The 12,482-nt window shown below is 36.7% G+C and overlaps 1 protein-coding gene across 1 annotated transcript in view; it reads left to right on the forward strand.

The window, feature by feature from the left end:
* The window catches only part of ERC2 (ELKS/RAB6-interacting/CAST family member 2), a gene marked incomplete at both ends in the record, with an annotated part of 454,823 nt that overhangs the window by 97,382 nt on the left and 344,959 nt on the right, over positions 1 to 12,482 (forward strand). The window contains one exon of the mRNA XM_082487881.1: positions 6,093 to 6,167. Coding sequence (XP_082344007.1) covers positions 6,093 to 6,167 — 75 coding nt within the window. The remainder of the gene's footprint in view (positions 1 to 6,092; positions 6,168 to 12,482) is intronic.

Raw genomic sequence — 12,482 nt, forward strand, 5'->3', positions numbered from 1 at the left:
AGAAAAGAAATAAATTTTCAAGGATTCTGGTGAAAGTAGAGTTTCAGTAGCTCCTTTCAGGAAACATTCTATGTGCTTTCAATTAGAAACTAAATTGTCCCACATGCATTTCAACCTCCATACACAAATCGCCTTTTCACTTGAAACTTTTTATATGTGGTCTCTTGCCAGAGGACGCTCTTCCAGTATGACAACATACATAGTTGCTTAAGGTGGTTTTGACATACGAGTCAAAGGAAAGCTGAGTTTCTTAATGCTCAGATTATTTTTCCTTGTAGTCTGTCTTTAGGCGTATTGGTAAAACATATCATAAGACCTTCTCTTATGCATGAATTCAGGTATAAATGGAAGTATGATCATTGTAAAGAAATGTTTTTGGCTAGTGATTCAATACGGTGGTTTTAATCTGGTGTAAAAACTCCTTTCTCACTCATACTCTTTTTAACATGCCCAACTTTTCAAATGTAGGCCAGGAGTGGTGTCAGAATCGTTGAAGAGGCCAATGAGATTATTGCTAGACTTGTCTTCAGTGCTGGACTGTTGATCTTTGTTTTCTAATTTGTTGTTGGTGGCCTTATTAATGCATTTCCTATATTCTGTGTTCATCAAAACTTATATTTGCCTGTTTATTTGAAAATGCTAAATGGAGAGAGAAGTAAGCATGCGTCTGAGTATTTTGCTTAACTGTGAGAACTTAATGAATTTCCATATTTTCCATAATTTACAAAGAAACTCTTCCTCTAGTACAGAACTTGTATAGCTAGCAGCTTTCTGTAGTTTCCTGTAATTATTTAATTACTCGTATCCACACTTTCATTTATTCAAACTATAAAATCTGTTGGGATTTGACAAAATTTATTTAACAGGTTCTCAGAGTTCCAATTATCTATGGTAGCGGGTTTTTAAAAGACAACCAATGGCAATGTGATTTTTGGAATCCTTCCTAAAAATAGGTTTTTTTTTTCCTACACACTGGAGCCAAACATGGAAATTTTCAGTGTTGTCAGTTTACGGTTTCCAGAAGGATAGAGTTTGATCAGGATTTCTTAAGTATGCTTTCATCTAAATTACTATGAGACCATTTTGGCTGGGAGTAGATGTAAAGGGTTAGAAAACAGGAAAGAAAAGATAAGCCTTTATGTTAAGAATAAATGAATTCCTATATGTTACATTTTTGTAGTACTCTGGTTAAAAATAATTTGATCAGTCTTTCTAATAGTATTTTTGTCTGAAGAAACTACTGTTTAGTCACTTTAGGTAAGTAAGCGACTGTGCTTTTACTTAAATAATTGATCGAAATATTAATATACTGCTGATTTAAATTCTTAAATTCAGACAAGCTGATCGTGTAGAAGCAATATCAAGGCCGCCTTTTCCAGGAGAATGGAAGCAGTCTGCTTTGAGGTGTTTGAGAGAACTAGCAGCTCCTATACTATTGCCTGCTGTGATTTACAGATTTGTACATTTTACCGAGGAATAAAAGAAGCTAGATTTACAGACACAATGGTTTCTTATGCCTGTTTTTATGTTGTCTTAAGTATAGTTGCTGCCATCTTTAAAACCTCTTTCTTCTTCCAAAGGTTATTTGATTCTGATGTCTTTGTTCCTGTCACGTCTTTATATCTTATAAATCTTGAATGAATTTGGTGTTAATTTTTTAAAACTTTCTGGTTTACAGTTCTATTTTCCTTCTGTTCTTTAATCAGTAGAAGTAAACCAGTTGAAATGCAAGCACTCACTCACAGTTTCGTGATACCATCTCTAAATTGCCTGTTTCTTTGAAAAAGTCCTTTTCTTTCTAGCACTTTGTGTCATGCTATTTTAGGCAGTTTTGTGTAAATAGAAGGTAAAACCTTGAACTGCATTACCAATATTGGTGTAGCCTTTTTTTTAACAGTTTCAGCTCAATCTCATCTAATCAGAACAACACATACTCACTGATGTCTTAGGTATCTTAATAAAACAAATCAAATCTTAATAAAACAAATCAGAAACAGAATAAAAGGAGGATCAGTTTCCAGCACCCTGGCTTTCTTGCACCCAGGTCATGAAGTGTCTTATAATAAAGCTGGGATTAAAATGCAGTTTTGTTTGGGTTTTAATTGATATTAGGTTCAGACTATGCTATGCAGTGTGGATTTTGAATACCAGTCAATAATGATAAAATCTTGCAAGGTCTTTTTATCAATTTCTGAACAAAAGTACACGACTCATCTTCCACCACTCTTTTAGGAAGTATATGATATAAACTGTTTCCTCTTGGGATTTTTTGATATTTAAATTAGCGGTAAAATTGTATGCTGAAGTTACTTTTGAGGCCAATACAAGGTTCTGATCTAATATCCCAGAAACATGAGGAAGGAGAAAGAAATGGCCAGCTTTGGTTTAAGACTCATTTTGGTCTAAAAGTAAAGAATATCGGAGTAAATCTGATGTGAAGAAAAAGAGCTGATTACCTGTCAGTTTTGTGTGGGTGTGTTAATCACCTTGACAACTAAGCATCATTATGAAATCCCAGGTGTGGGCATCTGGTTATGCAGATTTATAATTAATTTGTGTGTGCAGAATTATAAATTTATATGTGCAAAGTCGTTACTCAGAACTACTACCAATTGCAGTGATACAGATGTCATATAGGGGATGTAATGAAAATGTAATTTCATAAATGAGTACATCTCTGAGGGATTATTAGTATAGACCTTGATCATTGCAGAGTTGATGGCACAAGTACTTTATCATGGATATAAGTATCAAGAGTTCCATTCAGTGCAGTTCAGGTTAAAAGGAGCTATCCCTGATGTTCATTTTGGGTTTTTTTGGGTTGTGGTTTTTTTTTTTTTTTTTTTTTTTTTTTTTTTTTTTTTAAGTTTTTTATTAGGCTCCCTGGGCTTTTTATTAAAAGAAATTAAAAAGACAAAGCAGCATTGTTCCAAAAATGATTAAAAAATTGGTTTCCTTAGTCTACAAGGATTTCATGAAATGTTCAGAATATATCTTGGTTAGCTGTTCAGGCAAATTAGAAACCCTCCAGATGACCTCAGGTAGAAAAACAATCAGTATTAAGGTATCATGCACATAAAGAGGTAGTATTTTTGAATCGGTACCCCAAAAGTATGTCCCCAAATCAGGTACCCCAAAAGAAAAAAATGCATACATGAAACAACATAAATTCAAGAACTGAGCCTTGTGGGAGTCTGCAAACATTTGAATCTGATTGGAAGAAAACCCCCACAAAATAATAAAGTGGGAGTCATTTTCTGATCTTCTCCAGAATCCTAAAGTCTGCTTCGTTTTAGCATCAGGGATAGAGAAGAAAAGCTTTTAAGTCAGCCAGCATCGGATTGATTCATAAAGCAAACAGGAAAAGTATTATGAGGCAAGGCTTCATACTATGATAGACATCTAGGAATACTCATCTTTGGCAGTCTATTCATCTTTGGCTAAGGGGGTGGAAACTCTGGTTTGTCTCCCTGGGTAATGCGTGGAATCCTGTTTATACTCCAACTCAGTTTATGTGGCCTTGGGGAACAAAGTCCGGTCTTAGAATTAGCTGTAATTTTTGCTGATCAGATAGTGGTATGACTGGCCAAATATTTTTCCATGACTTTTGTAGGGGAAATATATGACAAATCTATGACATACTCTTATTTTTTAAAAAGTTGTGTAGTGAAGGTACTTGTTTAAACCAGGACCAACAGCTGGTGGTGATTGAGAGATTCCCTGTATAGGTGATTTGCAAAGATTTCTTTCTTTTTATAATGTGGAGAATTAGTTGTAAATAAAAAAAAAAAGGAAAAATTATCATTCAGATATACTTTTCCATAAATGCCCAGTGCAAAACTAGAAATTCACTGTTGTCATGGGTTAGAGGTAGTTTAAACATACCTGCATATATCTGCAATGTATTTAATGTAATAAAAGAAGCACGCAGACCTACTTAACTTTAGGTATGCATTCAAATACTTGCACCTAATCTGGCTCTTGCAGGCATTGCTGTGGTTTATCGAGATATCATAGGCTATTTAAGGTCAGAATCTAATTTAACAGTTTAACCGTTATGTTTTAGTGCATCCCTTCTATGGAAACAGCAGAGTGGGCAAAATAAAATAGGCAAGACAGAGCATATCCAACTCTTTCTTTTTTTATGTTGGCATTGACTAAGGTATCACTGTTAGCTATGGTACAGATAGGCAATGAAAAACTGCCTGTGCCCCCAGACGTTTGCAGGCTAAGATCATGAACAAACAGAGGAGTCTGAAAAATTAGATAAACCAGGTGTGATCTAAACAGTCTTAATTTACCACCCATTTAACTGTAACTTGGCTGCTTAACTGTAATTAAATAGATCATAAGTATTGATCCGTTTCTGTATACATAAAGTTTTCTGTTACCTATGCACAGCTTCTTTTATTTTAACAAAAAATGCATGCCAAACCTGACAATTTTGGGATGGGTGTCTTGATATTATGTCCTGTCATATACTACGCTTCAAGTTAAGTAATCTATACTCAGTTAAATGGAGCACATATGACTAACTTGTCTCTTTCAGTTATTTTAATATATTAAGCCACACAATTTTTGGAACATATTTTATAAAGATGTTTATTATCAGTAGATTTTAATTTAACAACATACCCCAAATCACTTCTACTATAGTCTTTAAAGAGTGGTTGTTTCTCAAAGTCATTGATAATCAATATTCTTGTTGTTTAACAGAACAAGAAACTGATTAATAGTTTGTGATACAAAAAAATTATTACTTTTAAGTTTGTGGATTATTAGGTAGGCAAACCCCAGAAATGTGCTCAGATAGGCTGAGGAGGGGCAGGATAATAAATGTGCATAATCCATATAGCTGGTTATATTTTTGATTGTTAGTCTATCAGTTGATTGTCAAGTTGTACATTGTTTGCTTCACTCAATAAAAGGGGATTTAAGAGATGGAAATAACACTGTGGGTCCTAATTATCTTTGTTTTTTTTGATGACGTTCCCCCCTGCACCCAAATTTATGAGGATGAGCTCGGAGAGGCATAATTTGGAAGATACAATAGCTTGGGTTCTGGAGTCAGCTAATGCCTTGGTGGCGAATGAACCTAGCTTCTCAGCCTACCTGGCATAAATGTATTTTTCATGGTTATAAAGCTTGTTCAAGTGTGTATGTGGAGCACTGGGTAGAAAGAAAAGGGAGAGAAAGACATCTTCCATGGTGGTCCTATCCTTTAGAGGGGAAGGGCTCTAAAGGACTACAAACAGAACTATATCTGTCCTATTTCAGTTTTGTTTTCGAATAAACTGCTCAGGCGGTTTGTGGGAGGGGTATAAGCATCATCAAATTCTTAAATGAGATGTTTCATTATGGCTTTACATTGTTCTATGTAGATATGTGAGGTTTTTTTGAGATATTTCATACCAATATAGAACTTTTGTGTTTTATAAGAGACTGAGTCCTGCCATCTTTATCCTCCTTTTACGTGACCAATAAGACCAATAGACATTAATTCTAACTGTATATCTTAACTAATGCAATCTACTTTTCTTTCATCTGTGGATTAAGATGCAATAAAAATACTATGAAAATGTGAAAACTGAAATGTAATTGCTACTATAGAGGGTGCTGCGTCAGCCCACTATATAATTATTATCCTTAAAATGTCAAATTTAAATATAATGTCTTTAAATGGCTTATTTCAGATATTAGAGGAAAAACTAAGAAGAAACTACAGTAAAAGATTTTAAATGACTTAACAATGTTTGAATTAGTAACACAACTGAATTAATTCAGTTTTGATGTTTAGGCAGAAGCAGGAGCATTGTATTTGGATTAAGTAATTACTTGCTGGCTTTGTCACTGTTGACATTAATTATTGATAGGGGTTTGAGAGATAGCGCATGTGCTGTCAGAGTTGACTGTAATATAAGATAGGGACTGCAGTTATGCTAGAGGAATTATAGAGAGGGAAGCACCTGTAGCATTTGGAGTTACATGCTTCTAATAATCAGACTTTTATTTTGTTGTAACAATTTCATGTGAGTGATTAAAGTAATGGAAAGATGAGTCGTCAGGCTTATTTCTATCGTGTCCCTCCACAGGAATTACATAGAAGAACACAACTTCAACCCGAGCCAGCAAAGACGAAGGCTCTTCAAACAGTTATTGAAATGAAGGTATGGTCTCTGCATGTTTTCCCATACATTACTTTTGTAGTGTGAACTCACGTACTGGGTCTGGCTGGGATGGAGTTAATTTTCCTCATAGCAGCCTGTATGGTGCTATGTTTTGAATTTGGGACCAAAACAGTGTTGATAACACAGTGATGTTTTTAACTGTTGCTGAACAGTGCTTACAGAGTCAAATCTTTCTCAGCTTTTCACTCCACTCTGCGCCCCCCCAGCAAGTAGGTTGAGGGTGGACAAGAGGCTGGGAGGGAATGCAGCCAAGACAGCGAACCTGAATTAACCAAAGGGATATTCTGTACTATAGAATGTCATGCTCAGCAGTAAAACAAGGGGAGGACATTCAGGATTATGGCATTTGTCTTCCCAAGTAACTGTTATGCATAATGAAGCCCTGCTTTCCTGGACATAGCTAAGCATCTGCCTACTGATCGGAAGTAGTGAATTAATTCCATAATTTGCTTTGCTTGCATGCACAGCTTTGCTTTACCTATTAAATTTGCTGTATCTCAACCCATAAGTTTTCTCACTTCTGCCCTTTCGATTCTCTCCCCCATCCCACTGAGGGGCAGTCAATGAACAGCTGTGTGATGCTTAGCTGCCTACCAGGGTTAACCCACAATACCTTGATTTAGAACTTTTACCGTTAAATCATTAAATGCTTCCTTTTCTTCCTTTTACTTCTCAACTGATTTTGCTGTGAAGCTAGGAATAATTAGTATTTCTTTCTCCCAGACTGTTTTCTTAATAAGACTCGATTAAAAAAATCAAGTGCAGCACTGCTGAATAGCGAGAACCAAATATGGCTTTTAAAAAGAATCAGGGGCAAAAAAGAAGTTTCAGGTGAGCCAAAGTAGATGGAATACATTGACAAAGAGAAGCAAACGCAAACTGCCCAAGGCTGATATAAAATGTTTTTCTTCCTGATCTCTAGAAACAATACTTCTGTTGGTGGTTATTTGGCCATCATTTTACATCTAACCCAAGGAAAATATTAATTGCATCAGCAGAGTGATATTACAAAATGTGATGCAACTCCTGTCTTAGTCCTGATTCCAAGTTCCTCTTCTTGATATATAATACTATTAAAGTGCTGTGGCTTTTTTCCCCACAATAACAAAAGATAAAAATAATAATTCAAAAAGTGAAAACCGATATTTTCACTTAATTGTGTGAATCTGGAATATACACCTTTAAGAAAAATACCATGAGACTTGAGATAATTTGCGAGTTGGCAGCGCTGCCTGAAATACATTAATGATGGTCTTTCATTTCAGTCTTAAAAGGAAGTGCAAATTAAAGGCCTCATTTTGCCAGTGACTTCTGTTATGAGCCAATGAGTTCAGCATGTCTGAACATTGTGGTAAAGACAGTTACAACAACAGCAGAACCTAATAAATACAGTATCTGCCTTTTAATAGATAATAATTAGTTGGATTATATGAGTAACAAAGAAAGTTCATTGATTTCAGTATTCCATCTTCTGATGTGTGTTTGCCTTGGACCTTCCCTGTTTATTCTAGTTCAGAAGTCTAGTTATGGAATCTAAAATGTGTGTTTTTGCAGTAACTCGTTAGCCTTAGTATATGGGGAAAGTAGGATACTGGCTGAGAAACTTGTTTCTTTCTATTAATGTTAAGAATTATAAATTTAAAAGTTTTGGGTTACAGAGATAGTGTGTTAGAATAGTTTATGGTCTTCCATGTGGGTTATTAACGATGTAAAGGTTTTGTTGCAAAATAATTTGCAATTCCTCTTCCTTTACCAATACTCTTGGAAAAGAATGGGGGTGTTGGGGGACATGACACATGAATGACATACGCGACGACTGTAGTTGCAGCTACTCTCACAGTGTCTGTCCCTGAAGACAGTAACGTCTTTTCTGTTTGTCTTCCAGGAGAGTTGGGAGTGGTGTGATCTTTCACTTTTAAAAAATCTGATCTTTGTAATGAGGGCTTTAATTTCTCACAGGTGATGCTGTAATTGTGTTGCTGGAGCAATCTGATGTGGCTCTGAGGCACATAGTTCTTTCTTTTCCTATGAACACAAGCTCCCTTGGGGTTGCCTTGTCTAAAATAGGCCTAACACTGAAAAGAAAAAGGGACAAATGTAAGATGTTGAAATCCATCTGATTAAACAGCAGTTTTCATTACAAGTTCCAGCTTTGGAATGTTTTCAAGTAAATTTAAATTGTCTTAATCCAGACAACATTTATTTTGAAAAAAATGTCGAACATTTGTTTTGAATGATCAAGCATTGAAGCAATAATTTCCCTACAGTGTTGAGGGTAGAAGGGAGATTACCCTCTAATATGGCAATCTGAGGCCATATACTCCCCCATGCAGATGCTCCAAGCAGTATACTTTTTCCAAGCAGCACCCAGCCCCTTCCATCCTCTCACCACGTTAGCTTTTCTCTGAGTCCCCTCCTTGGCTCCCCCGGGCTCTGCCAGGAGGCAGCTTTCCCTCTTTCATAGATCCCTCTATTCTTTCCTGTGGTTTTCTTCTGTCCCTTGCTACTGCTGAATGCTTTCTGTCCCTTTTCCCAATCAGTCCTCCTTTCATCCGGTGAAGTATACTCATTTCTCCTACCTATAATTTCATATGTGATTTTTTTTTTTTGGTTCTAAACAGCTTTTATTCTACCCTACCTGTCCTGTCATGCTCTTAATTTCTCTCTGAAAACTTTGCAAGTACTTGCCTTTTCTTACAGCAAATGTATTTTCTGCATACAATTGCATGTTATCTCCTTGACCAGTTTCTATCTTCTGTATACTTAAAAAAAAAAAAAAGGGAAACGAAAATTCACATCCTATGTCTTGACTCCTGTTTCTATTACTTTTTTATTCCTTTTCAGATGTCTATTGTCTTTTCAGATGCATTGTACAGGCCTTTCTTTCCTAACTTTCTGGTTTTGCTTCTTAGACAAGTTTGCTTCCAGATGTCCCATGTCTTTTTCTTATTCTTTCCCCTTACATTCTTTAATCTCTGTTCCCTTGGCTGCAACAGACCTTCTCCAGAAGCCCTTCTTGCTTCTGGAAAGCAGAGTCACAGGACAGAAAGTTAGGGCAGGATACTTCCTTTTCCTGCATGCTCCTGTTATTTCCTCAAGGTCCTTTTTTTTTTGAAACTTGCTTAATCACACTGTAGACCTCGCTTTCAAGAGATTTTTTTGTTTTGTTTTGTTCCCCCAGGCCCCACTGTAGTTTTCTGAGATCTGTTCTCTAGAAAGTGGGGCGTACTAGATATGCTATGTGTGTCCTGGATTTAGTGAAAGGGGTAAAACTTTTGAAGTGCACATCTGCCCAAAACAACATTACATCATGGAGTTCATGGTGTTCAGAGGAGAGCCACCAGAATGTTTAAAAATATTACCAAACAATGAATGACTTTAGGAGCTTAATCTTGTGTTGCTTCACAAATAGGAAATGGCAGAGCAAAGAGATTACGCTGTGTAGATACATCCTGAGATATCAATATTAAAAAAAAAAGTCCTTTCCAGTAATGAAAATAAATATATTGCAAAATAGAAGCTAGCAGTAGCAAATGCACACTAAAATATGGTGTGTATATTTAACAGCATTCATGTAATTTTATGACTTCTTTTATACAGGAAGCCACTCTAGTTTTGTTGTAATGGTTGATTCTTACTTTGTGACTAAGGATATATATAATCAAACAGTATTTTTATTCTCATGCCTTGATCTTCGTCTATTTAAGCATAAGATAAAGCTGGTGTGAGAAACACGCTCACTGTATTGAATTTTAGTCAGGGGCAAATTCGGTGGAGCAAAGAATATTTATTACAGTGCTGGGAGTTACACAGGGGATTTCTCCTCCTGTGGCTCATTTTTCCCTTTACAAACGCTTCTTTTTATTTTGTATTCCGTATACTTATTCATGTTTCTTCCTTGAAAATAATTGGCAGAACACAACTCACCCCCAATTTACATAATCAATGAGTTCTTAGAATGCAACCCACCCCCGAGCATGCCCCCTCCCTTCTAGCGGCGCAGGCGCTATGCTTCCTCACGGGTCTTCCTGCTAGTCGTTGGAGGGGGGCTCAAAGTCTTTATCACCATGTCCTTCCTGTGGGTTCTTTATTCTTTACACTTCTGTGGTTATCTTAGCTAACTACACCACCCTTTGTTCTGCAATGGTTCGGTACTTTCAGCTGTTGCTTTCGTCTGATATCCTAACACTATCCCTTTTCTAATCGCATAGCAAGCACACACCCATCTTAGCTGAAGTCATAGCAAGCACATTTTAGCTGAAGCAAAATTCTTTTGCTAAATTACTTATTACAGTAGTACACTGAAATCCTTTCCTTTAATTGCCATTGTACTCATGCATACTCTTGTGATGCCCTACATGGAGTACTGCATTCTGTTCTGAGGTTCTCAGTACAAGACATGGATCAGAGGTCCAGAGGAGGGCTGTGAAAATCATCAGAGGTCTGGAACACCTCTCCTATGGAGAAAGGCCGAGAGAGTTGGGGTGGTTCAGCCTGGGGAAGGGAAGGCTCCGGGAAGACCTTATTGCGAGTTTTCTGTATATAAAGGGAACTTATAAGGAAGATGGACAAATACTTCTTACCAGGACCTGTAGTGATAGGACAAGGGGTAACGGTTTTAAACTGAAAGAGGGTAGAATTAGATTAGCTATTAGGAAGAAATTTTCCACTCTTGAGGGTGGTGAGGCACTGGAAAAGGTTGCCCAGAGGTGGTGTGGATGCCTCATCCCTGGAGGTGTTCAAGACCAGGTTGAATGGGGCTTTGAGCAACCTGGTCTAGTGGGAGGTGTCCCTGGCCATGGCAGGGGGGTTGGAACTGGATGATCTTGAAGGTCCCTTACAATTCAAACCATTCTGTGGTTCTGTGGTCTTGTTCAGCTGGTCTGGGCTTAAACGGGTGATATTACCTGAGAGAGAAAATCAGAAATTAGTTGCTTACAGATTGGCATAAAGCTCATCCTAAGTGTAGGTTATTGACCAACTTCGTATATAGTCTAGGAACAAGAATTAAAAAGTCTTTAAAAATGGTAAGCTGTAAAGTAAATGAAAATACTTGTTGTTTACCTTACTTGCAGAAAGAGCCATCTTTATTTATTGATCCAGCTTTGATATTTCAGGTATGGGTTTGGTTCTAAAAAAGCGTGTATGTGTGTTTGCGGTGCAACATACTCTTATTAAGATTGCATGAACTTTCACTTTCCCTTGACTTCAAAAGTAAACCTGGATATTCTCTGTATTAAATTGACAAAGTTGAAAAAAGTGTATCATAAGCGTGGTCATGTATGGTCTGTTGATAGCATGTGTGCATATGAGCATTTTTAAATTAAGTTTTATTAAATGTGAAGTTTAAAATATTTGCTTCTGATTGCTTTTTGAATGCCCTACTAGGAAGGTTTTTTACATAGTTTAAATTTATCAGGTATTTGAAATGATGGTGAGTAGGATTTCATTACTTTTCGTTTTGTAGTAATACAGACTGGAATGCTGTATTATTTACAAATGTTTTGCCCTCTGCTGCCCCCCCCAAGTGTTCGGGAAATGTACTATAGCACTCTTGTTCTAAAAACTGGATAGATAAGATTCATGAAACGTTATTGTGGAAACTCATTTGTAGAGTTAGTCTCCTTTCCATTGTGGAATATTATTTTCTTCAGCATCAGGACATGTACTAATTGTTTCATTTTCCAAAAGAGATGGATTTCTATTGCATCCAGCATAGAAATAGCCCTAACCTCTTCACAGAATCTCTGCAACTCTGTTCTAATAAGGGAGATGAGGAAGAAGTATTGGTTACCACTGGAAGGAGCGGATAGATTCGGGCGAGTACCCTGATCTATATCACAAATCCTGCTATATGATCTTATGTCTTTTGACAGATTTAGAGAGCTTGACTCGAAAAAATCTGCACAAATCTTGCAGTGTTGTAGAACTCAGAAGATGTTTATTAGTACCAGTTAATACTAAGCTGCTTCTTTAATATTACTGCAAAGGAATCTTCTTTGGGAGTCAACACAGACCCACGTAGTTTTTTAGAATGCTGCTAATGTGGGTAAGTCTTCAAGGTTTGAAGGAAATACTGCATCTGTTCCTATTTCAGTTTCTGAAAGATTGCCAGACCCTGTGCCACAACAAGAGCTGGTTGAAAGTTTTCCAATTGAAGTTTTCTGTGGGAAAATGCTGATTCATCTGAATCGGAAGATTTTATGGGAATGTGCCTATTCTATCAAAACTTTTAGTGAAAGCAAAGATATTTCACTTTCTATCCATCCTGTAAGTCAACCCAGCTCCCTTGTG

Source organism: Vanellus vanellus (assembly GCF_965231255.1).
Source record: "Vanellus vanellus genome assembly, chromosome: 9".
NCBI lineage: Eukaryota > Metazoa > Chordata > Aves > Charadriiformes > Charadriidae > Vanellus > Vanellus vanellus.